This window comes from Vitis riparia, chromosome 3 (assembly GCF_004353265.1).
Source record: "Vitis riparia cultivar Riparia Gloire de Montpellier isolate 1030 chromosome 3, EGFV_Vit.rip_1.0, whole genome shotgun sequence".
Lineage (NCBI taxonomy): Eukaryota > Viridiplantae > Streptophyta > Magnoliopsida > Vitales > Vitaceae > Vitis > Vitis riparia.
Window position 1 is genome coordinate 4,755,218 of NC_048433.1, and position 26,073 is coordinate 4,781,290.

General features: G+C 33.8%; 3 protein-coding genes across 5 annotated transcripts; 2 read left to right on the top strand and 1 right to left on the bottom strand.

Annotated features, from left to right (window-relative positions):
• Positions 1–1,607: 1,607 nt before the first annotated feature.
• LOC117911533 lies at positions 1,608–2,547 on the top strand. Its single transcript, XM_034825942.1, has one exon. The coding sequence runs from the start codon at positions 2,026–2,028 to the stop codon at positions 2,422–2,424; it is 399 nt and encodes a 132-aa protein (XP_034681833.1). The 5' UTR covers positions 1,608–2,025; the 3' UTR covers positions 2,425–2,547.
• Positions 2,548–9,962: 7,415 nt separating this feature from the next.
• Positions 9,963–21,176, top strand: LOC117911128 (peptidyl-prolyl cis-trans isomerase CYP40). Of its 3 annotated transcripts, XM_034825331.1 has the most exons (10): positions 10,770–10,966; positions 11,591–11,663; positions 13,540–14,040; positions 14,311–14,398; positions 14,516–14,568; positions 17,111–17,215; positions 20,072–20,147; positions 20,510–20,547; positions 20,634–20,705; positions 20,789–21,176. In XM_034825331.1, exons 1-9 carry the CDS (start codon positions 10,911–10,913, stop codon positions 20,685–20,687), a joined length of 1,044 nt encoding a protein of 347 aa, XP_034681222.1. In that variant the 5' UTR covers positions 10,770–10,910; the 3' UTR covers positions 20,688–20,705; positions 20,789–21,176. The 3 variants fall into 3 exon arrangements, 2 of the variants coding, with proteins under 2 accessions (XP_034681221.1, XP_034681222.1); XM_034825330.1 differs by lacking the exons at positions 10,770–10,966; positions 11,591–11,663 and adding an exon at positions 9,983–10,326; XR_004650839.1 differs by lacking the exons at positions 10,770–10,966; positions 11,591–11,663; positions 20,072–20,147; ... (1 more) ...; positions 20,634–20,705; positions 20,789–21,176 and adding exons at positions 9,963–10,326; positions 15,918–16,054 and having other exon boundaries at positions 17,111–17,197.
• A 711-nt stretch (positions 21,177–21,887) lies between these two features.
• Positions 21,888–25,916, bottom strand: LOC117911126 (armadillo repeat-containing protein 6). Its single transcript, XM_034825329.1, has 8 exons — positions 25,655–25,916; positions 25,275–25,565; positions 24,521–24,804; positions 24,097–24,225; positions 23,665–23,787; positions 22,911–23,018; positions 22,363–22,541; positions 21,888–22,248 (listed from the first exon to the last, which is right to left on the bottom strand). The coding sequence occupies exons 1-8, from the start codon at positions 25,800–25,802 to the stop codon at positions 22,128–22,130; spliced, it is 1,383 nt and encodes a 460-aa protein (XP_034681220.1). The 5' UTR covers positions 25,803–25,916; the 3' UTR covers positions 21,888–22,127.
• Positions 25,917–26,073: the final 157 nt, after the last annotated feature.

The following is a 26,073-nucleotide window of genomic DNA, read 5'->3' on the forward strand; positions in this document are numbered from 1 at the left end:
TTTGAGCTTGGATGAAGAGAAGGAAAAGGGGCCTGAGAAGAAGAAGAAGAAGAAGATGAAGAATAGATACAAATGCATATACATTCAAAAAAGAAGGCGACAAGGAGTGCCTGGGTTTGTACAAAAGAAAAAATATATTTACGAAGAAGAAAAGCTGGTAGATGCCTGACCAACCTTTGTAGATATCATTGAGATCCATGCCCTTGTCCCTCTAAACCATTTTTTTTCCCTTTTTTTTTTTCTTTTTTTTTAAGAATTGGGTCTGCCAAAATTATCATAAATCATGAACTATCATCATCATCATCCTCCACCCCGAAAAGAAAATATATTCTCTACTCTGAAGGATACTGATGAGATTCCTCAATGTTGACACCACACCTGTGGAGTAGTTTTGTACTTGAGACCTTTGGCTCTGAATCATTCTCAGTTCAATTTGGGGGGTACTTTCATTTTATTTTTTTTACCTACTTCAATCAATAATGGCAACTGGGTCATCCCCAAATGGTCATATATGCTGTATATTTGTAATATATTACCTCCCAAAAACCAGGTCACCGGGTCTCTACATCATGATAAACTATCTTAATGACAGAATCTCTTAAATTTCAGACCTCCCCTATCTTGATTTAACCAGGGATATCAGTCTGAATTTCTGGTTGAAGTGTGTTGTCACATTCAAAATCAGTCATGTGATCCCAGGCTGCCAAGTGAAAATATTCCAGGAATCTCAGACACATATATGCATGCATGTCCTGCAGTCACACCCGCTCAGGTACCTTCAATACTAATATCATGAACATTTCCTATCTTGATAAAGTATTCTGACAATTCTTCATAAACTTAGGCCTTGAAAATGAATAATCTCTTAGCTTTTCTCAATGGCATAAGGACAAGAGTAAAGGATAACCCATCTCATTATGATAACAGGAGAATGAGATCCAGCTATCCCCTCTTTACAATATTGATTTATAAAAGCCAAAGTGTATCTAACTTCTCTTTTTTCTTTCTTTTTCTTTTTCTCTTTTTATACTTTCTTTCTTGTATTTTTGTGGCAATCCAACCTTGCTATGTCTTTTGTTAAATTGGGTAACACACCCTGCCTAAGTAGAATTTTAAAATTACATTTGATCTAAGAGAGCAAAAGGGAATGCCAACAACATTAAAGAATGGAAAGAGATGCGGATCACTCAAAAGCTTGAAAATTATGTTAAACTTTTGACCTTTCATAAAAGCAAACCCATCTGCTATAAGGAAAAGGAATTTTAAAGTTACATTTAGCCTTCTTTTTCTTTTCATTTTTTATCATGCTAAGCTCCTTAGATCTGTTTGGTAAGAGGGAATTTGTATTCGACACAAGTACTAATCGATTGACACATAATTTTTTACTTTGAAATTAAAAACATTATATTTTGGATAGAAGATTTGAAAAGGCTGTGATGAATTTGAAATTTTAGACTCAATGATTTTTGAAGTTTCATTATTGGGAATTTGAAATCATGTAACTCCGAATTACAGGGCAGTGGACCATGAATCGAAGTCACTTTGGCTTTTTCCATTTTGAAGTAATGGGAAAGCAGTTTCCTATAATTTCTTGCAGTACCAGAAAAGGTCCCCTAGAAAACTAGTCCACCGTTTGAAAGGGTTTTTCTTGGGTTTTGCCCCCCAAACATTCCTATCTCTTCTACTGATTTTCCTACACTTTCTCTCCACTTTTTCTTACCTTACTTGAATTTAGATCCCACCTTTTCCACTGCTTTTTTTTTTTTCCTTTCAAGTTTTTACGACAAGCTTCCTCTGTTATTCTTTCTTTCTTTCTTTTTTTTTTTTTTTTTTTTGTTCTTTGAATCAAACCATTTCACATACTCTTCAAACCTCCACAAAACCCTGGAAGTTTTTGCATTTTTCAGGATCAAAACACAACGCGAATTTGACAACTTTTTCAAGCACCCATCTTTCTTACATATTCTTTTCCGTTCTTCCAAACAGAACAGAAAAAGTTTCAAGCTTGTTTCTGGGTTCGTTCACATGTCTACACCGATAGACCCACTTCAACAGCAACAGTCACCGCCTGGGGGTCTGACCCAGCAAGCTTACACAGCCCATTCCGGTCACGGGTCGGTCGGACCCGTCATCGCCGTTCTTGCAGTGATCACCATTCTCGGCGTCATCGCCGGCATGATTGGAAGGCTCTGTTCAGGTCGGAGAATCATGGGTCACGGCCAGTACGACGTCGAAGGTTGGGTCGAGAGGAAGTGCTCGTCCTGTATCGACGGCCGAGTCGACCCACCTCCGAGGCCGCCACCGGCGCCCACCAGTTACAGCCCCGGCGAGTCGGCTCCTCCAGCAGATTCATCAGAGACAACGCAAGAGATAAAGCAGGAAGAACAGTCTCATCAACCCCCACCTGAAACCGCTCAATCTTGAAGTGTATGTCAAATGGGTTTTATCTTTTTTCTGTAATTTTTTTTTTTTTTGGTATATTTCATGACTTAGCATAAATCCATGAATTTTTTCCTATAAATATCAGAATTTTTTCTTAAAAAATTATTTTTATTCTTCTTTTATTATTATAATTACTATTTAGTTTTCCTTATATTTAAGATTTAAATTTGAATATTCACTTGCAATTTCCCTTCTTGTGATCTGCCAATGGCAGATGCAATTGTATAACATTTTTTTTATTAGAGCATAAGAATCAAAGCTTGATGCCATTTAGGGTTTTAAACTCCCATAGTCTGATGAATCAATTTGAAGACTTGCCCACAACCCAAATCTCAAATTCTTTCTCCCATGATTGCCAACTTTACCTAAAAAATTTAGTAGAAGATATCATTATCAATGTTAAATACACTTTACCACATATATAAAACCCGAAAATTATTTCGGGTTTTCGGGTTCGATTCATTATTTTATACTTTAGTCTCATTCTTTTTATAAGTAGAGTTATTATCTTATATGCTTAAATTTTTTCTCATGGCTGATTTTTTAGTTATTGGTCTAATAATTGAGAATTGGTGAGAAATATCTTGAATTTTGTCTATGAATATTCCTAGCATTCAAAGGCCTCAGGCTGTGTCTTTAGCTTTAGGTGGGCAGAGGCACTGGGCAGTGGGCACCAACAACACATGAGATCAAAAGTGCTGATTGACAGCTCCTTGATGAATCACCACTGCACCACTACCACCACCCTAAAGCCTCCATTTTCAGTCTCCAATCCTATACAAAAGGCTTGGTGGGTGCAACTTTTGGTCCACTTTTTTTTTTTTCCTTTTTTAATTTATTTTTGAGGATTTTTTTTTTAAAATGAGAAAAAAAAAAATTGAGGGGAAATTGTGATTTGGTGGAGTGGAAAATGGGGTTTTTGTGGGAGGGTCAGATCACGTGGCTCAAGAGGGATGTAGAGGGAAAAACCATGTGATGGGAGCAGCTTTTGTCTGAGGCACTCTCCCCAGGACTGTCCCTTGTGTAGAAGGTGTACTGGGTTTTTTTGGGACTTTCCTTTCTGGAGTTCCTCTCTCCATACACTGTCAGTAAAGCTGTTCAACTAATCCTTTTAACTTTTTCTCTAAACTACAATTTTTTAAATAAATTAAAATATTTTTCTTTGGATTTGTTTAGGTAAATGAACATTAATATATACTTTTTTATTTTTTTATTTTTAAATTTTAAAATTTTAAAATTAATAAGAATTTTAAATAAGATAGAAGAATTCTCGTCTTATCTTGAAAAAGTAAAATATTGTAACATTTTTAATTTTTAATTTTTTTGAATAAGGGTATTTTTTAAAAAAGTTTTGTATTTTTATGTTTTAAAAAAAAAAGATCATTTTTTAGTATTTATTTTTCTTTGATCGTTTTTTTAATTAAATAATCTTTATTTTTATTCAATGAGTTTGTTCAAAGACGAGGTTGAAAAAACGAGTGATTAATCAATTTAGAGTTGTTTGAGAGTATTTTTCAAAAGCACTTTTAGAATAAAAATTATTTTTGAAAAAAAAAAGTATATGACAAAAATTAGAAAACATTTTTAAAAATTTTAAAAATGATGTACAATGTTTTATGGAAAAACATATTTATTTGATGGTGTTTTTAAAAAACACTTTTTACTTAAAAAGTATTTTTAAAGAAAAATTAGGTGTTGAACAAAATTTAGAAAATATTTTAAAATTTTTGAAAAATTATTTTTAGTATTATAAATTCATTTATAGAAAAAATGATTTCGTAAACAGTCTTAAATAAACTCTTAAAGTTAAAATCATCATAAGTTAAAATTAAAGTCAAAGTCATAACTTTTATGTAAAAGTTTATTAGATACGAAAGAATTTATTACAAGAATCAAGATAAAGCTTTTTTAAAAAGTAATGTTTTCCTTTATATTAAATTCTTTTTTAAATCATAAACCCATGACAAAAATTATTCAAATATATAAGTTTTTACCTAACTTTAAAAAAATTTGCCCTATCAAAAGTCGATATGAATATATCCTAAATGCTTTATTCCATTAGCTTTCTAAAAAATCTTTTTGTGTATATGTTCATTTCTTTTGACTTTAATTATATTTGTTTGGATTTGAATTTTGTTATTTCTAGTCTTTATTCCTTCTTTTTTTTTTTTTTTACTTTTATTCAATAATCCTGATTTAACCACATGGTTTAATCATATGAAGATGGATTTAGGTGGGCTTGAGCCTAGCTCCAAGTGTATGAAGATGGATTGGGCTTGAACTGGTTGTGGTTGTGCTGCTATTGATACTGGGCCTCCACTTTAAACTAGTATTAGCCTCTAAGCCCTCTTGAAGTTGGGCCTACCTCTTTGACCAACCTAAATAAATTGGGCCCTATCCAAAAATAATGTAATCCCATTTGGAAATTGTCACTAGAGGAAAGAGTGCCTTGTCTTTCTCAATCGTGTGATAAAAGTTTTAAAGACACTAGTTTAAATACATTTTTATTTTTTATTTTTAAAAGATGAAAATAATAGTATATTTTATAAAATGTATGACATATTATACGGTAAAGTACAAATTCAACCATTAACTCAAGTTCAATTCAACTTGACCGGTATTTAATTTAAATTCAACCAAATTTCCTTTTTTTTTAAGTTTAGGTTGAACTCGAATTGGTTGGATTTAATTTACATTGATCAAGTTATATGATTCAAAATCCAACTCAATGTTTATTAAAAGGTTTTATACGTATATTCATCTATGAGATAAAATTTCGAAATAATAATAATAATAAATTAAATAGAAATTTATATATTTGTATAGAAAGATGAAAAGGCATATGATATAATTATAATTTGATATTTTTCTTATAAATCCAAAAAAGAATAAATGTAATTAATAATAATATATATCATAATATAAGTTACAAGTATTTATAAAAAAAAATATTAATAGAATTTAGATTTAGGTTATTTGAACCTTGATTCAAGTTTAACTCGAAGTAAGTTTGGATCGAAAAACTTAACTCAAGACCAACCCAAGCACTAAAAACGATATTTAGTTTAGGTCAACCCATTCAATATGCATCTTAAAGATGAACGTTTAAAAGTTTGTATATTTTATAATGGTATTACTGTTATTTTTTAAAACTAAAAAAAATTAGAAAATGTATCCAAATACTACTATAATTTTTAGCATTGAGTTGTGCTTAGAAGAGCTATAAGCCAACACCCCTACCTATTACTCTATAGAGATTTTATAAGAGCAACCCAAGCTTATATGAACTTCCACATTATTCTTTGGTTATGTGGAAATACTATTTTTAGGCATCCATCATTAAACTTCCCCCATAGTTAGGAAGTACACTCATTTGAATTCAATTTATTTTAAGTTCAAATTCAAAAACTTCTACCTATCCTAGGGCTTCAACCATTTGTTCATTTGTTCATTTGCATGTATTGTTTGCCTTTAACTTTGCTATTAGCTCCTAAGTTCAAAAACCCACCTTCTTGCATGCCTTCATCAAAGGGAATTAGTTGTTTTCTTACACCTTTGCTTGTCACCTACCTCTTTATTAGAGATTTGCTTGGTTTGTGCCTACATATCTCATCTCAATCCCCCACTAGATGTCTTACCCTTATTATGCTAGTAGCCCCTTGCTTGGAGTTCCCTTAATAATAAGGTGACACCTTTGTGCCCTCCACATGTCATGCTTAGTGTCAATCCTTACTTAGGTTGTCCTCCAATGCCAAGTGTTCTATGTTATTAAGTCCATGAATGTCATTTAGTCCATTATTTTGTGTTTAGGCAACTCGGGTGCCAAATCCTTTCTTGGATATGCTTTTGTAATGTTATCTTGTATCTTATGCTCTCATATGTGTTGCTATATGTTGGCCTAAGAAGCTTACTAGATCCTTCTAAGGCATGCATGCTCATACTATGTGACCACAACCACATCCTATGTCATTTCACCCACAACCCACACTTATGACATTATACTTATGCATAAATGTTAGCAAGACTCACCATTGTCCTTTGCTAATATCCGCATTATTCAATAAAATATCTTGAACCTATGTTAAATTAATATATATATATATATATATATATATATATATCATTCAAGTTAATTTCAATTTGATGGGGATTGATTCAAAAGCAATTCGGCTGGTTTTGAAATAGTTCATTGCATTATATTTCTCAAGTCAAATATCAATACATCATTTTACCTAATACCTACTAGGTAAGATAAAATGTCTTACTCGTGTGACTAGCTTATGCTACCATTACCACCCTTGAGTGGATCATTCCTTTTTTAAATAACATTTTAAGTCATTCTCAAATTGTCAAAAGGAGATATCGTTGATGCTTTAGGAAGTATAATAATTTTTTTGAAAAATATAAAAAAGTAATTTTTCCACTTAAAAACCCTATTTCAAGGCATTCTTTCGACATGAAAAATATCAACTATAAAAAATCTTGCAATAAAAATATTGTTATGCTAAGCCACACATATTTGACCTTATATGTCCACATTCACATAATAGCATGACACGCTACCACCTTCAAAACGCCATCAAGTCTTGATGTGGTCTTTAGTCTCACTCATCATTTCACCTTATGTATGATGTCTTTTTATATGTCATAGATACTCATGGTATTAGGTGTCATCACATAACACCTTGATGTCATGTCAATCGTATCTAAGTGTTGATACATGCAAGCATCCCTTGATTTAAACCATCATATTATGTGGACACAAATATGGATAATGCATGGGTGTGAATGTAACATATGGATATATATTAAATGTATTTGGTGCTAAACAAAGATACCCTTGAGGTGGATACCTACTCATCAAGGAAACCCATTTCAAAGAATTGTACACTAGTTGCATTGGATTGGCATTTTTTATAGACCCACTTTTACTATTTAAAGGGAAAAGATTTTAGGTTTTGTGGTTGCATAGTAGTGAATTGGCTACCAATAATGCCTATTAGTGGAAGTTCCAAGCACCCCCACTTTGGATCCTGAAATGGTAATGCATTGGCCAAACCCAACTTCTTTTAGTGGTTCCAATCTGCAATTTCTCTCCACTCATCTTGAAAACCAAGCAAACATGGTCTTTGAGGTGTCCATTCCAACAAATGGAATAGAATGATATATGGGTGCTTATTTTGAAGGACTCTTCAACAGGAGAAGATAATAATTGAGAAGGAATTTTGTAAATCTTTCACTTTCCCATGCCTTCTCCAACTGCTCATTTTGTGATGCAAAAACTATACCAAGTTTGACAAACTTACCATATCCCATATTGCATTTCATCATCATGCTATTGATTTATGGGTAATGTCAAACATATATATAAATCAATAATTAAATGTCTGAAATGGACCCACAGCTACTTGGTAGGGGTTGGATTATGTGAGGAAATTCAAAGCCACTAGTTGGGGAGTATTGGCATCTCTATGCAGAGAAGCAACAAGAAAGACCTTAAGAAATGTGAATGAGAGGAAAGGGACAAAGGGTAGGAGACAAAGAGGATCGTAGCAGGAAGTGGGAAGAAACTAGAGGCCCAGAGGGCAGAGCAGTGGGGGGAGTACACCGGATTGCAGGAAACATATCTCCATGATTTTACGTACAAAATGGAGAAACCTATGTCTTATCTTCGTCCTCATCTCACTACACTCTCTGCCAACTGTCACCCAACTCACCAGTCTCCATCACTCTCTTGTGGGTTTCTTGTATTTGCAGATCTGCTCCTTCCTTTTTCCTTCTTTGCATGCCAAACCTTGTATTTTGATTAAGGAAAATCCTAGGGTGGCGGATAAGATGCTTATTGAAGTTGTATCCTTGCTAGTTGAAAATATATGGCAAAGTCTATAAATAAATACCACCAAAATACAAAAAATGAATGTTAAAATACAAGGTAATAGAATCATATTATATGGGTGATATATTGTATTGATCCCGCTTTTTTATAAGTATCGAGACAATACAATAACGAGACCTTTGACTAATGGTTATTTTTTTTACGAGATTAAGTTATAAATAAATAAGACTAAGATATAAAAAATAAAATATAAAACGATGATATCAAACTATACATATGAAACGCTGTGATTAGTCTTATTTTTTTATACTAATAAATCGTTTGATTAGTGATCACCTTTTGTACGCTTCCTACTCCTACCATTACTTATTGTTATTTTAAACCCTAAATTGACTTTTTATATCTCAAATAATTTTACATTTTCTAAGGTAATAATTGATTGAGGGAGTATAATAAATGGTATCCCTAGTAATGAGACATGATAGTTGATCCCCTTACCCATATTGGAGAAAACATGGGATTGATCTTTTACTGTATAATAAACTTAAATTTAGACATGAGATGTACAATCATAAATTTATTCCTCCTATATATTTTCTTAATTTCTTTTGATTAAAATTTATGATTTTAATTAAAAAATAATTTTAAAAGTACATGTATAATAAGGGTTAGTGTGAGGTTTTTATTAAATATATCCAATTGACATAAATTTAGAATTTTATTAAATATCCCCCTTAATTTGAAGAAAAGTTGATGTACACAAAAATAATATGAAGAAGGGGTAAATAAAATTAATTGGCATGATAATACAATTCGAAATAATACTAAAATATTATAATATTTATTATATACAAAATATATTTATATATTTAATCACATAGGATAATATTTTTATTTATAAATTTTAAATATTTTACTCATGAAATTATTAACAAATAAATCTAAAATTGTGGAGTAAATTATAAATTATAAAAAATAATATTAAACAAAAGAAAGATTTATAAATATTATTTTCATATAATCTAATATAAAAAATATTATATTCATTAAAAATAATATCATAAGATATACATATTATCTTATCTAATCAACTTTATTATAAAATACTAAAAATCTTATATAAAAATGAATAATTTACCTTCTATTCCTATAAATTAATATGAATTTTTATAGTTTAAAGCGCTAAAAATAGTTTGATAATAATTTTAGGAAGTATTTTTAACTTAAAAAATTTATAATATTGTTATTAAAATATTATTTTAAGGAGAATAATTTATGTTAGGTTGGATTCTTGAAAATTTTGAGAGAAAATAAAAAAAAAAAAACGAAGAAAAAAAAAATTAAAATTAGTAATTTATTTTATGTGAATTTTAAAAATCATTTCAGTTTTTTTCTCATATATGTAAAAAAACTAAATAATTTTAAAATTCATATTAAAATTAAGAGACGAAGACAAATTTAAATAATTGAAAAATCATGAGGTCGGATACCTCACATAGAAGAACCTAGAACATGGATCAACGACAAAAGGTCAATCCAAACACGTACTTTTAAAAACGTCCTCATTAGTGATTTCCGAAACCCCTAGGCCCTAGCAAAATACAACTCCCGAATTCGGAAAGCACGAATACATGCACAGGAGGGGCCAAAATCGAAATACAGTAAGACTCAGGGGCATCTGAGAAAAAACACCGTACATCGTATGCGGCGCAGATTAGCGGAAGAAATAAAAGGCGGAGGAGAGAAGGGAGGCGTTTGAATAATGAGGCGTTGCAAATAAAAAGCGGGACTAGGGTTTTTCACTGTTTGTCTTTCTCCTCCATTTCCGAATCTGTGTAGAGAGAAGGCCCTTGAGGGAGAAAGTTGTAGCGAGAGAGATGGGGAGGCCAAGATGCTATCTTGACATAAGCATAGGGGAAGAGCTGGAAGGGAGAGTAGTGGTGGAGCTTTACAACGACATCGTTCCGAGGACGGCCGAGAATTTCAGGGCTCTCTGTACTGGCGAAAAGGGCATTGGTCCCAACACTGGTGTCCCTCTTCACTACAAGGTCCCTCACCCACCACATACACACACTCTTTCTCTCTCTAGTTATTCTTCTTTTACTGAAAAGACTCTTGTGTCCTTCATTTCTGGAAGAATCTTGGGGTTTTATTTTTTGTGATTTATTTATCATGGATTTCTAGGGCATGATTGTCTTTTCGGTGTCTGTACTGATGCTTGATTCTTGATTCGATTCTGGCAGTTGTGATACATCATTTCTTTTGCTTGTCATTTATTTATCTGTTAACTTGATTGCGTTAGTTTTAAGAGCGATTTCTTATCTGAGGAGTACTGATGGATAAAACATTTGATTCCATATATATATATATATATATATATATATATATATATATATATTAGTTTACGAAATGGGATTCTGGGGTTTTAGGATAGGCAACACCGGGTATGGTCATATTGGGTTTTAATTGCATATGGGTTAAATGATTAATGCGTATTGGATTTTTTATTTTTCCCTTTTTGCTACATGTTCTTTCTTTTCTGGATTGAGGTTGTTTAGAAACTTGAGAGTGTAACCATGACATATGTTTTGATACCTGATTTTGCTTCGGAGGCTATTTGATTTCCTGGGTTATGAGAAATAGTTTTATGATTGTTGTAGGTCAATTCTTTCAGAGTAAGCTGCAGAGGTAGGTAGCATTTGGTGAAAGTGAGAAGCTCAATGACTAACAGGGATTTGATCTTAATTTTACAGAATTTCATGACTTAAAACTTATTAATTGGTTCTTACTTTTAAGTATTGAGATTGTTTGGTTAGACCGACTTAAATTTTCTTTTAAACTACCAAATTTCACATAATTACACTTATTAAGGTTAAATAATGAACTTTTGAGAGAGAAACGAGAAAGGAAGAGTTGATGGTTGTGGTAAAGGGTTCAAGAGAAGTTGAGAGCTTTTTGGCAATGCTGACACATAATTATTTTGCATTTAGAAAAATTGATTTCTTTAAACTTTAAGTTGTATTATTAAGTTATCTATAGTTATATTATTTCTTTCAACATTTTTGTTATTGAAATTGAAACAATGGACGAATTTGTTTTTGTATTGTTTCAGTAGTTAGTGGTTGCATCTTGAAAACGTGGAAAGAAATATTTTCATGTTTCTAAGACTTAACTGTTTTTCTAGAAAATTTTCCATAAACAGTTTTTGAAGATGTGTTATCAAACATGTTTTCAGAATTTTCAGGTTTTTTTTTTTTTTTTTTTTTGAAAGAGGAATTCTCACTTCTGCAACCAAAACTTTGTTGATGACAGTTCTGAAGCTTCTTTGGAATGGTGGGAAGTGATTTCCTTTTCCATGTTGGGGGCATTTATTTCCAGAAAACAGGTTGGAAACCAGCTTCATTTATCTCACATTAACTAAATACATTGGTGATATAACTTCTTAGTAATATCGCAGTCTCAATGAAGTACCTCCTCGTCAAACACCACAGACACGTTTCTCTTTTTGACATTGTTTTCTGCAGAAACAAATAAGAACGGTAACAATTCAAATTTTAAGTTTCAAATGCTAGAACTACGTTTTGATTCGAGGAGTTTGTAAAGATGCATGCATCTCAGGAAAGCCTGATTATGGTTCATCACAATGAAAATTTCTTTTGATATGAAATGACAAGAATTTCTAGGCACTTTCTGTGTATAGATAGGACTGACAATTCTCAATCACTCAGCAATATGACTTGAAAAGAGCACAAAATTAGTTGGATTGACTTGAATCTAATTGTGTTCATGTTACAATTTTGTATTCTTGCCTGGCCTATTTATCAAATGGGTGTATTCTGGTTGGAGGTAGCCTGTTTTACTTGTTTTAACCTTTTAATGATTGTTTTATGTTGGCACCAATACAATCCAGCCCATATATGACCTATTTGATTAATGTGTCATGTTGTTGCAATCATAACTAAACACATAAGTTAACAAATACAAACCAACTTAGGAACAACCACCCAACCCAATCCAACTTGTTTGTTATATGGATTATACAAGTTGTGTGATGTCCCTTATGTAATAAGGATTATTATTAAGGGCTGGTTTCAGGTTAAGCAGATTCAGAATATTCTTGCTTGACAAAACATGAGCCTGATATGAATTGCCATCCCTATGTTTAGATGAACTACCTCTATGAAACATTGGAAATTGCTTAAGATGTTCCATCTCTGAGCAGGAGTTTTTCACTCCACACTTGATGGACATGATTATTAGTGTGTGAAATACAATGCATTAGTTGAAGGACCATTTGATTGTTCTGGTCTCATTTTTTTCATTTAGTACTGAATCTATTGACTTGGTATGGATCTTGTTCTGAGAGAAGGTTATAGGTTAATTTCGATGTTGGTTTTTGGAAATTCTGGGCCAATTGGGTAACATGGAACACATGTTATGTTGGTCATTTGGAAATCATATTATTATGGTTGGATATTGAAGTTATGGTTAAAGCCTGCTTAAATGTTTAAAAAACACTGCAGTGCAATGGCTAAGCGTTTAGAGACTAATGGTGAATTTCTGAGGTGACTTGTGATCCCCTGGTCTTGGATGGTGGTGGGGATCCCTTGTCCCTCATGGTGTTATGAAGCTTCCTACAACTGTGCTAGTTGGTTGTCCAACTGGGAGGCTGGTTTGTTTGCTTTACGGTGTTTCATAGGAAAACTTTCTTTCCTTCTGAGTGTTTTGTTTTTGGGTTGTTTTTCTAATGAGCGTTTATTTAATCATTTCTTCCTACTTTTCTCTATCAACAGTATCAATATAGCCCATTTCTTATATAAAAAATGTGTCTAGGAATTGATATTAATTTCTTAACCTTGTCTAACTTGATCTGAAATGATATTGAGGTCATCTGATGGCAATCCAGAGTATTTCACCTTTTTATCTAGTACAAGAGTGCAGAAAGTCTCTGAATGGCACGGAATCTGAGGTTTTAGATTGATTTTTCTCTTCTTTTATAAAATATAAGTGGTCGTGTTCTCCTTTTTATCAGTCATGTATTGTGATGAAGTATGGTTTTTTGTTGACTTTTTTGACTGTTATAGAAAGTTCACATGCTCTATTTCCTTTACTCTGTCAGCTCTTTGAAGAACATTGGAAGCCATTTATTGCAAAGCACTTACTCATTTGTGTGGCTTCAGTTTTGTCTACCTCTGGGATGACTAATTTAAGAGTACAATCTTCCCCAATAAGTTGCTAATGTTTAATTATATCCATTTCAGGGAGTTTGTTTTCATCGTGTTATTAGAGGGTTTATGATACAAGGTGGAGATATTTCTGCTGGGAATGGTACTGGTGGTGAATCCATCTATGGTCTGAAATTTGAAGACGAGAATTTTGAATTGAAGCATGAAAGGAAAGGAATGCTATCAATGGCCAATAGTGGTGCTAACACAAATGGGTCTCAATTCTTCATCACAACAACTCGCACTTCTCATCTAGATGGTAAACATGTTGTATTTGGGAAGGTAGTTAAAGGAATGGGAGTTGTTCGTTCAATTGAGCATGTCACTACTGGTGATAATGATTGTCCCACAGCCAATGTCCTCATTGCGGATTGTGGAGAAATTCCTGAGGGAGTTGATGATGGGGTTTCTAATTTTTTCAAAGATGGTGATACTTATCCTGATTGGCCAGCAGACCTTGATGAGAATCCTAATGACCTCTCTTGGTGGACAAATGCCGTAGATTCTGTGAAGGCTTTTGGGAATGAACATTTCAAGGTAATGGGTGCAAATTCATGGCTCTCATACTTTTGAAGCAATTGGAGGTTTCAAATTCTTTGTAAAAGAAAAGGAATTTACAAACTCCAAGGATTTTTTCCGGTTTCCTGGTTTCCTGGTTTCCTTTCCCCTATTTCCCCCTAAATTCGCTTGATATTGTTGTTTTCCTCTATCTTTTCTTCTTTCTTGTCTTTTCTTTTTTGGGTACTTGATTGTTTCTCCTTGTTTAGTGTACTGCATTGATGAAATTTTTGTTATCAATGTTTGCAGAAGCAAGACTATAAAATGGCACTCAGGAAATATCGGAAGGCTTTACGCTATTTGGATATATGCTGGGAGAAAGAAGGGATTGATGAAGGTGTGCCACGCGTTTTCTGTCATAACATGTTTTTGGTTTTTCTCTCTCGTGATACCAACTAATTGTGCCTCTGCTGTGACTGATTTGTGGTTTTTATTTTTCCCTGTCACTCTGCAGAGAAGAGCTCATGTTTGAGAAAAACAAAGTCACTGATATTTACAAACAGTTCTGTAAGTTCTTATTTTCATGTTGGATGGATGTTATTAGCTATTTGGCTATAGTACTTTGGACATGTAGTTCACTATCTGAGCATGACATCAAGGTCTAACATGCTATGGAAATAATTCTTGAAATCTATATGGTTGTCAAGTATTAATATGCTTGTATGATAGTAAATATATGTGTTTAAGAGAATTAGAGTCTGGTTAGTCAAGAAACCTTGGCATTCTTTTGGTCCTTTCTCTGTGCATTCTTTGCTTGTCTTATCCATGAGCATTTGGCCTATTCCATTATCAACTTTTATCTAACTTATAGTTTTTTGTACTATATTCTCTCTTGAGTTTTCTGTGAAGTTTAAATATGAGCACATTTTGTGCACTAATTTTCTCTCAACTGTACAGAAACATTGGTGTGTTGTTGGTTAAGCTGGCTTATTCTTTAGATGTAGTTGGAGTAATTCAGAGCCAATATGATCATAAGGTTTAACATGTTTCCTCTGTTCAAACATTGGCCAGCGTGTTTTTCTTCAAGATGCAGTCATTTTCTGAATTGATGGGTTTTTCTTAATCTTTACCTTGATTCAAAATGTACACTAACAAAAATCCATTTGTTTCATTATCTTTTGTCCATAGAGGGATATTCTGAAAGAATGCTGTTAATAGAAATTTGTGAACTGCAAGAGCTGATTTTTCATTGACTATGGCAATGAATGAAAAATCTCTTTTAACTTTCTGAAGTGTGGTTGGTTTGGTTTGTTGGATCTGAGGACTGTCTGCATGATTGGAGGGGCTCAGAAATTTAAAGCATATCCTCATCTATTCAGTGCAATAGGAACCTTGATTAGAAAATTGGAGTATCAAAAGCAGACCCTACAGAGAGAGAGAGAGAGAGAGAGAGAGAGAGAGAGAGAGGGTCTCATATGTTGAGTGCGATGGGAACCTTGCTTAGAAAAAAAGGGGTATCAAAAGCAAACTCCCCAGAGAGAGAGAGAGAGAGAGAGAAGGGGGGGTTATACACACATGCGATTTAGTATTGCATACTTTCATGATCTTTTGATCTCAGTGGATGTTAAGAGGAGCAAGATATATGGTTATATATTTCAAGAATTTCCTTTCGTTTTATATAGCAAGTTGCATAATGAAAATATCATAAAGTTCCCCAATTTCGGGGAAGGAGAAGCCAGGAATTTTTCAACCAATGGTGCTGCATTGTCTAAATCTACCAGTGAGCCATTTTCAATGAAAAAATTGATGTGCAATGGGTCCACATTGTAAATCATAGCTGTTAGATTTTATAACATGTTGGACTCATTTTGATGCAAAATTTGATGCTAGTCCATGCCATTCTTAATTAACCACAGGAAGGGAAAGCTGGCAAAATTTAACCCAAGCCCACCAACCTGCCTAAAGTAATTATGTTGCTGTGGGTGTTTTGTAGACCTGAAAACAATTCTGGCTCAACACCAAGCCAACCCAAAGATAAGCGGGTTGGGTCCAGGTTAGGCTTTTCCAATCAAAACCCAGATTTTACATGATACTGTCAATTAATTACAGTTAGATTTTATCAAACTATAGATATCATTGTAGTAATACCATTATTATTTTATTTACCTATATTATAGTTTTCTTTTTAAAACTGGATTTGTGGGCTGGCTGGAACACCCAAGAAGGTATGGATCAAGTTACATATCCCAATATGGTTGTAATTGGGCTATGCAATCTAGCCCAGGCTAAATCCATCTCAATTGTATCCTGCCTGATTGCTAGCTTTGGGAAGGGGGCAAATTGAGCTTGGTTGGCCTGCAGTGAAATCAGTCTGATCAACTTGAAATATGGGCAGGCTGAACTGGGGTGGCAGAGCCAAAACTTTAATTTGAGTTCAGGTAGCTGCCTGAGCTGAAGTTTAAAATTTGAGTCCAGATTTTATCCTGGTGTGGCCTTTGCTTACGTCTGCATAGGTTTTTTGTAACTATTTATTTGTGTGTGTGTGTGTATCATGTTATCTATGGGATATCGTTTTGTTAACCTTTCATTAGGTTTGTATGAATTTTTGGTTTTTAGCCATTGGAGTTAAAATCCTGATTTATGAATATTTTCTGTATGCTACACAAATATGTCATTTTGGTTATTTCTCTTGAAACAATAAAAATTGGGCTATATGATGCACAATGATTGAGGAGCTTGGCCTGGTTCCATAGTTCACACTTAGCTCAAACTGGAACCAAATATCTTGCTGAGATTTAAACTATCACCACCATATATTAAAAATTTTGGGTTTGAGTTCTTAATGTGCTACTTTACATATGGAATATGTTTTTTGGTGTAGGTCGCCTCAAAATGGATCTCCCCGACTGTTTTTTATGTTGTGTCAAAGTTTGATATGATTGTTTTTGATAATCTGATTCCAAAGCATTTTCACTTCCTTTTTCTTTTTGGATGCTGCAGTTTTCTATATTCTAGGCCCATCTACTTGTAAATTTGTGCAGAATCTCGTATTCTTTCCAATAATCCTTTCTTTTTGTCTTTCAAATTAATTTATGGTATGCTGCTGTAGGCTTGTAAACTGAAATTAGGAGATTTGAAAGGAGCCTTGTTGGACACAGACTTTGCAATGCGTGATGAGGAGAACAATGTGAAAGCTTTATATCGCCAAGGCCAGGTTTGTATCAATCAAGTGATAAGGATTTCAATCACTAGGAGGATAGGAGCTTCACTTGTTTGTGATCTTAGCTGGTCAGCACGCATGTGCATCCTTCTTTTCTCCTTTTGATGGACTTGCTCATATGCATCCTGTTAGCTTTCTCCTTTTTACATTTTTTCTGCTCTGTGATGCTGCTATGCTTGAGAATTCTTCTGTGAATGGTTAAGTCTATCTACCTGCACATTTTTTTTTCTTGTTAATTTCTAATATGCATTTCAAATGTATATATGTGCAATTTCCTATAGTTTCCATAGATCCAAAACCTTCACAAGTAGTGAGTTAGGAACCTCGGAATTGTTGGGTTTAGCATATGGTACTAGGTGCATGCTTTTTTGGTTCCATATAGGCGTCAATACCAGAGGTTTCTTGCTCTGATTGTTGTTTACAGGAGTACATACATGGTTCTTATATTAGGTATGCACTTAGTTTCCTGAATGTTTGAATAAGGCACTAGGTAGGTGTCTAATGCAAAGGGTACTGGTGTAAGCTTCAACCCATAATGAAAGACAGTGATCTTGGCATTCTTTGCTTAGACCTGTTTCAAGCCAATAGGCCAGGGACTGAGCCATGGGGTCATTGCATGGCACAAACTTGATGGGTTGGGTTTCACTTATTCCTACATGCCATGAGTGTCCTTGTCATGTAATTTATTTCTGAGCTTGAGTGCTTACATCATCAACCAACTAGTCACCCTTCCTTGTTGCTCCAAAAGGGTGCATTGCTTGCCCTTGTTACTTTAGTAATTAGTAATTCTTGCATGACTTTTCTTATTTGATGCTTTCATGTGTTGCTTCTCTTTGGTCTTCTGGGTTGTAGAAATTAAGTAATGCCCATGCTTTTAAAATAGCAGAATAGGTAGTAGTTTAATCACTTCACGATTTATTGAATGGATGTCAATGGGGATTTTACTCCAATCTTCATAGTTGATTTTATGTCACTTGCAGAGACTGATTTTTGCTCCAAAAACTAATTAGATTTGGTGTCAGATTTGAGACAGAAAAAGAAATGGAAAAATAGGATTGCCTTGGTAGTGTACAAAAGGAAAAAAATTTAAATCATAGTTAATGTTTTTTTTGAGAGAATGGTAGGTTAATGCTAATGGGAAAATTGGGATAAGGTGTAATAGAATAAAAATATTTCAAAAAATGAGACCAACTTTTTTGCTTTTACAACCAAAGAAGATTAAAATGCATTTTATTTGATATAAAGAGACTACTTAATATTTTTTAAAGATAATAACTAAAGTACCCTTATTTTAACATTTTTCTAAAGTTTAAAAAAATAATTGACTTGGTATTACTGCAAAAATAACTGATTTGGTGGTGCTGTACATGTGGAAATGATATATGCACATCGTTTTTCACTTAGGCATCTTTTTTCTTTTACTTCTTTTCCTTTTTTCAATCAAACTATTCTTTAGTTATTCTAATCAAATAAACGTAATCTTTTGGTGTATTAATTGTTTTTTTTTATTTAAAGTTTTTGAAAAACTTGTATCATCTTTTTTTACAATGGTTTAGTTTTGTAGAAGTTTCTTAGGAAGAAAATCACCTTTTATTTGGCCACCTAAAAAACAAGGGGCAAAAAAGGAAAATTATCTTTTATCATATTGTTCTTCATTCTCATCAATATAAATATGAAAGAGTAAGGGTTGCATGATTTAATTTCTCAATGTTATCATCAAATAATTAAAAAAATTAAAAGTAACTAACTAAAAACAAAATCAGAACAAAAAAAATAAAAATGAAAAGAACATAATTTCAAAAATATATTGATTAAGCCCAAAAAATAAAACATAGTAGAAAATAAGTGATTTGATGTAAACGATCAAGTAAAAATAGATAAGAATTTTAAAAAGGGTAAAGTTGCATGTGAGGTGTTGAAAATTGGAATTAGAATAGAGTAGAGTTTTTGAGAAGACCAATAAAAAGAAAAGTTATGGTTTTTGGGTTTCATGTATGAGTAGTTTAATTAATTATCAATAACTTGTATGCTTATGTGGTATTTTATTTTTATAAAATTAATTTTTTTGCTTATGTGGCATTTTGATTTATAAAATATTTTTTTTTCTTATTATATATAATAAAATGTCATAAATGTAATTTTCAGCGATCGGTCTTCTTATGTTAACTAAAATGAATTATAATTTTTAAATTTTTCGTATTTAAAAATTAAAAAGTTAGTCTCATTTTTTAAAATATTTGTATTCTATTACATGTTATTCCAATTTTCTGACTACTAATAAATATCAACTTAAAAAAAATTCGAAATTGATAGACTAATCCTGATAAAAAATAAAAAAAATAAAAAATTATAGACTGATTAACTTTCATTTCTCATATGTTTACACAATTATGAGTTAAAATGGCAATTTTTATCATATATGATAGTGGCTTTTTTAAACACAATGACATGTTGCCACTTCATTTTTTTTTTCTCTGATGATAGTAGTAAACATTTTGTTTTGTTCTTCCACTTTCTGAGCATTATGTTATCAACTTGTAGACCTTTTCATTTTTACTTATTATTTTTCATATTTTTTTTGGGAATGTCAGGAGTTGCTTTATGATCTCATGTTTTGTGTTGTACATTCTTAGAGGGACAGAAATGCATTTATCTATTCATTATTGTTTCTCTTTGTTCTGTGCTTGGCTGTGATTTTGTTTAGTGTTTCTTAAATATTGAACTATGATTACTCTTCAGTGTGGATAGCTCACATTCCAATGCAAATTTATTGGATTGTATTTTGTGTCCTATCAAGTAGTAGAAGAGTAATTTCTGGCCCTGATGATTCTGCTTCTGTTGATCTTTCAGGCATACATGGCACTTAATGACATAGATGCTGCAGCAGAAAGTTTCAAGAAGGCGCTGGAACTAGAGCCAAATGATGGTTAGTTAATTTAACATAGTTACTTCTTCCAGTTTTATAAGGTTTGGCTCCAATGTTGATTGAAATGATTGATGGATTGTAGAATGATGAATCTTCAATTTGTTTTTGACGGACAAGGATAAAACATTAGGGATTATGATAATCGGGATCCTACTGTATATTTTCCAAGTTGGGTGAAATATAGTAACAAAAGTTTCTTGAGGAAGGTCATGCATAAGTTCCATATGACCAAATTATTGCTTTAGGCTACATACAAGGTTTAAGTTAGTATGTTCTTATAGAATCAGGTTATCAGGTTAGCCTGTTAAATTAATCTTTTTTTAAACTTGCTGGTTTCTCACTTGGTAATCAACTGTCTGCAGGGGGGATAAAAAGGGAACTTGCTGCAGCTAAGAAGAAGGTTTGTAGATTGTAGCTAATCTGAGTCAGTTTATAGTAGTATATCCTTATGCCAAATGGGTTGTTAAACAATTGAACTGATTACAGATTGCTGATAGACGTGAGCAGGAGAGAAAGGCATATTCAAGGATGTTCCAATAGAGCTTTCTCATTCAACAGGTGTGTTGAGTAATCCTAGGAACTATATTATGATATTATTTAATATTGGGAATGACTTTCCTGAATTGGTTTTTGGAATGCAGGTTGCCCACACCTCAGTGAAACAGATGCTTCAGATTCCATGCGCGCATTCTTTGGTAGATAATCCCTTGCTTCAGGGTTTTTTGTGTTACATGCTCTGATTAGCTGAGTAGATGTTAGGAAATTTTCAGCCTCTGCTTCTTTGATATATTCTTACCAAAAGGGAAAAAAAATGATCCCTCTGCTTTGCCTAATAGACAAATTATTGACACTATTGGCCCAAGGATCGTAGGCCAAAAAACATTTTGGAGAAAACCTCAAATACTAAAGCCTAAAGTTGAACCTTTTTTCGTGGTTGTAGCCAATGGGATGCTTTTGTTAAAATGGTATATGAACCATCAAGATTTTGAAGAAATGTCACCATTTTTGATAATTGGGTACTTTATTGTGCATACATTGCCTTGCATGTTCATGACTATTATACTGTGCTAACACTCAATAATCAAACAGTTTATTTGTGCTGTTTGGCCGTTCTTGAGTTTCATGAGGCATGCAGAAGGCTTCTGTTGGAAATTGGAGAGTTTCCTTCTCCATATTGAGGGTCTTTGTGAGTTGGATGGCTGGGTGGTATCATGCTTTTTAACTAATGGAGATAATAACTAATGTAGTATCGTGCATTTTAACTAATGGCCAGAATTAATAAACCATTCATTCAGCTCACCTCCTATTAATTCTAAAGCTTAAATACTTTTCAATCCTTAATTATGCCTCCTCATTTCTTCACAGTTTGTGAAGCTGAGGCTTGGATTAAGCTCTGAATTGCCAAAAGCAGAATGCCCAATTTAGCTTTTACTACCATTAAATGAATTTTTGTGTGCTAGTTCATCCGTCCATCAGCAGATCTCTGATTCAGGGATTCTTTGATCAAACCACGCTTGCATCTTTATCACACGACTACCATTCACCCCTTTGTAAAATGAATTTTCTCTCTTTAAAAAGTTTCAGTAGAACGAGTCCTCTACATATTGGTTGGAAGGCTTACCTTCATGTGACTTGTTTTTAACTTTAGTCTGTTTACTTTTAAATGACAAGAGTGGATGTGTGATTTTGTTGACTCCAGTCTGTTTACTGTAAGAAGATAAGAATGACGAGTGGATGACCTGAAGATAAAAGGTCCATAGCATCCATATGTTTCCAACACAAAATACGTATAAAATTACACCAAGTTCATCCAGGAGAACATCTATTACCTCCTTATGGATCATATGTTACATAAAGCTTGTCACAAATACCAAATGAGATATATATATCATAGCCCTGCCAGTGCACAACTCAACTAGGAAACAAAATTGAGCAAACAAAAGAATGAATCCAAAACAGGTGAATTTTTTGGGGTATGGGCTATGAATTGTAGTCAAGCCCCAGATCCCTCAGTGCGTCATTAGCAGCCTCTTTGCAACTTTCATGGTTTTCTTTGGCTTTTCTTATTATCTTCTCAATGCCATTACTGAGCAAAAGGGTTCTGTTCAATAAATGGTGATTCCGCATAAATTATGGTGTCTGTAAAATACCAAATATAGTGGAAAGAACTTCTGCACAATGAATAGCAGTTTAATAGTGTAACAGTAATACTAGCCTGTTTTCTTGGTTCCTGACCACAAGGTTTCGGATCATGAGACAGGAGTTCCTCTGCATCTGTTGTGCTGCAGGAAACTTCTGCATGGCCTGGATGGCAAGGTCTCCAGCACCAGCCTCAACAGCACGGGCTGCATTGTCTGGTGATCTCAATGAAAGGACACAAAAAATGGGCATAACCTGTATTGTAATGAAAATAATGCAAACTTCTCAATAACCACGATCTCTTCATGTTCCAAAGAATATAATCACTATTACACATCAGGTTCCAGGATACTTGAATATGACATAACTAGGCATTTTCTGTTATGACAAAGTTGCTGTTAACCACCATTATTAGATAATGTGATAACCAGTATATATATATATATATATATATATATATATATGCCAGTGAAATGTCATGGAAATATCAGCAGCTAATATGCATTCAGAAATAGGGGATGCAATTAGCACAGCAGGATCTTACAATTGAGTGCAGCTAACATCCAATATGGCAGTATGATGATCAAGCACATTCATTTGTATAAAAACTTTAAGGTAATTTACCTCTTGCAGAACAGAAGGGTCATCAGAAAATCTGGCAGAGAGTTTGATTAGCCTATCCATTCCACCCTTCTCAACTATAGTACTCTTATTTGCGTCGCTTCCTGCCAACTATTAGATAAAACAATATAAGAAGTGCTTAAATGCTTTAGCAGGGAGTAACACTGCCAAATCTATCTGTAATGCAAAGCTTTAGACAGCTACTCATTTGTGGTGAGAATTCAGGAAGTGCAGTAGTCAATGCAGAAGATGAGTGCAATTCAGAAAGCCCAAAACAGGGACCCATCAATTTGCAAATGTAATTAAATCTGCAATCAACATCAATAACTTTTCTTTATTTTCGTCAAAATACAAAGAAAATCCATATCCTTTACTTATCCTTAACAAAATCATTTTATACAACAGGGAATTCAGTAGATTACTCATTGGAATCTCTCTGAATCATACCCATCTTCAATAACAAAATTTAGATTAGCACACATGCTACAATTGGCTGCCAAGAATTCAGAGGAAAAGAATAAATTTGGGATCTTACAACTGTCTCAAATCCAAGTTGTCATAAGATTCCAACTCTTCTCTTCGTCTCCTCATAAGGAATCCAATAAACATTGAAGAATCCAAAAAAGCATACTCCATAAGAGTATCTCATGAGTACTTTGTACAGATTTTTAGGATTTGTTGAAATATGCCATTGAAATTGCTTCAGATTTGAAAAAAAGAAATAGTTAAAAAATAGCAAAAAAAAAATGGTTTAAACCTTAGATAACAAAGAACAGCAAGCTCTGGCTACAGTTTTGTTGCCTTGTTCACCACTGTCATCAATGCATCGGAGCACTGCATCTATACCTCCACTTTCAGCAATGGATTTACAGATTTCATCCTACATAGAGAAGTAGGCCTGGAGTCAGCAAATCATTCAATAAATCAATGGGTATCTGATAGAAGAGGTTCCTCATTTATCTTATTGATGTATCATTAATTCTAGTCGTCTGAGTCCTAAAAATAAGGATATAGTTCCAAGGTGAAGTATGAGTAATTCCCCTGCTATATGCTTCTAAGGTAAACGAGAAGTCTCGATGGTAACAAATTACTGAAAATAAGCATTCGCCCTATCACATTCTCACAATAGTCTGTTCTATATATAAACAGTTCGTTTTAATTGGCATCTCATAAAATTTAAGGAACTTACATTGACAGCAACAGCCTTTAATGCAATGCTTGCTGAAACCAGACTAGGTGAACTAAGCCCTTCGCCAAGTGATTCTACAAGAGCTCCTGCAATTCCAGCTTTGGCAAATCTTCGAGCATAACCATAAACCTAGAGTTTGTACACATCAAATAGTTACCTTGAGGAAAATTCCCAAGGGTCTAGATGCATTTAAATGCAAGCATATGGATACATCAGTACCATGTTTGGTCATTGGGCCTCAAAATATGGCCTGGGTTCAGATCCAAACTTCACCCAGCCTCCAATTTGTTCATCAAGAAAACATCAGCATAGAAGATCAATTAACTTCATGCAACATATTACCTTAACATGCTGAATTTCTAGCTGCAATTAGTGGAGTGTACAAAAATTGAACCTATACACTTTCAACAAAGTATTTACTTACTTGGGAAGCCACGACACGATTATCATCAGGTGTTAACAGAACACATATAGCATCATATATGCTGTGGACTCTGCCTCTACCATGGCTCTTCATAATTTGGATGATGAGCTCATCAATTTGCAAGTCCATGAATGATTCCTTCAGAATCTCATTACCAGTTGCAGCCACAGCAACAACAGAGAAACCACTGTTCAAGATGTCTACATTTTGACTGGCATCATTCAGGACACCCACCACAATTTTTGGTCCGCCAATCTTTTGAAATGTTTCTGTACTTTGAACATCTGCATATGATATCATACACATCTCAAACAACACCCAAACAAAATTATTAACCATTTCCCAAGTCCAAAGTCTGCGAGCTACTAACTGGAATACAATGACGGCCACAATTATTACATAAAACTTGCAGTATCACAGACCATACATCACAAACAACAAAGTTCAAGATTTTGATGCCTAAAATCTTATTCCCATAATCTTGTACACATATCAATTGGGCAACAACAATGAAATCACTAGTTGCAAAGAAGGACCGATTCCAACCCTTCTCCAAGGCCAGATTTTGTGAGCCATTGATGTAATCACGTTTGTCGTTTTCATTTTTCATTTTCTTTTTCGATTTCAACTAAGTGATCATTAGTCTTAAACAATGTATGGATCTGTAATTAAAGCAACATCAAATAACTAGAAGCATCAATTCACTGAATTGATGATAATAGTCTTATGAACGAAAGTGCATAGTTATATATACCGTGAAGCAATGATGCCATTGTCGTCAACCCAGAAACAAGAACCGAATCACCTTCACACCCCACCCGAATCTTCGAACAAACAGAACACACCACTTCCACACCCCCATTCCTCGTCGCAATCGCCGCATTGCCGGATCCCCCAATCGAACACAACTCGGTTAGCTTATCAAACACCTCCACCATCTCTCCAAAGCCCCCCCGATCAGAATCCAATTGCTTCAACCGATCCAGAGACTGAATCACTGGATTGTCCCCAACACTGCCGTCTCCAGGAACACACGCGACAATGCCTGCGAGATGGATGCAATTTCATAAGTACATCTATATTTGGTCGCAAAGAAACTATTTTTCTCCGGAAACAAATGGAAAGTGGGGGTACCGGAGAGGTCGACGCCCTGGAGGGTTAGGGTTTGCAGGGCGTCTTCGAGGGCTTCAGCGGGGTCCATGCCTAAGTCTTCCATGTTCTCTCTCACCAGCTCGTCGAAAGCAGCTTGGGAGATCGTACGGACGCCCTTCTTTTGGCCCATCTCTGATCTCCGTTTACGGCCGTCTGATGATCTGAAGAAGATGAAGTCTCAGAGCGCTGGAAGTGAAGCAGAGTGAAAGATGGTGGGTTTTGTATTTGGATTTTCAATTTGAAATCACAGAGAGGTGGAGATGGGAATTGATGTCTGGCTGACTGCAAAGTGCATTAGAATGTTGTGACAATCCAATTACATCTTTCCACGTGGCGCATAATTTTTTTTTAAATAATTTCTTTAATAATATCATTTCAATTTTTTTTAAAAATAAAAAATA

Bases quoted from the DNA above. Each gene is read 5' to 3' on its own strand.
- LOC117911533 (XM_034825942.1), top strand. From the start codon at position 2,026: ATGTCTACACCGATAGACCCACTTCAACAGCAACAGTCACCGCCTGGG.
- LOC117911128 (XM_034825330.1), top strand. From the start codon at position 10,156: ATGGGGAGGCCAAGATGCTATCTTGACATAAGCATAGGGGAAGAGCTG. The intron at 14,399-14,515 runs GTGTGCCACGCG...GTCACTCTGCAG, and splicing joins GAAAGAAGGGATTGATGAAG to AGAAGAGCTCATGTTTGAGA. The intron at 17,216-20,071 runs GTTTGTATCAAT...TTGATCTTTCAG, and splicing joins CTTTATATCGCCAAGGCCAG to GCATACATGGCACTTAATGA.
- LOC117911126 (XM_034825329.1), bottom strand. From the start codon at position 25,802: ATGGGCCAAAAGAAGGGCGTCCGTACGATCTCCCAAGCTGCTTTCGAC. The intron at 24,226-24,520 runs GTAAGTAAATAC...TACAAACTCTAG, and splicing joins ATCGTGTCGTGGCTTCCCAA to GTTTATGGTTATGCTCGAAG. The intron at 22,249-22,362 runs GCTAGTATTACT...TTTATTGAACAG, and splicing joins GTCAGGAACCAAGAAAACAG to AACCCTTTTGCTCAGTAATG.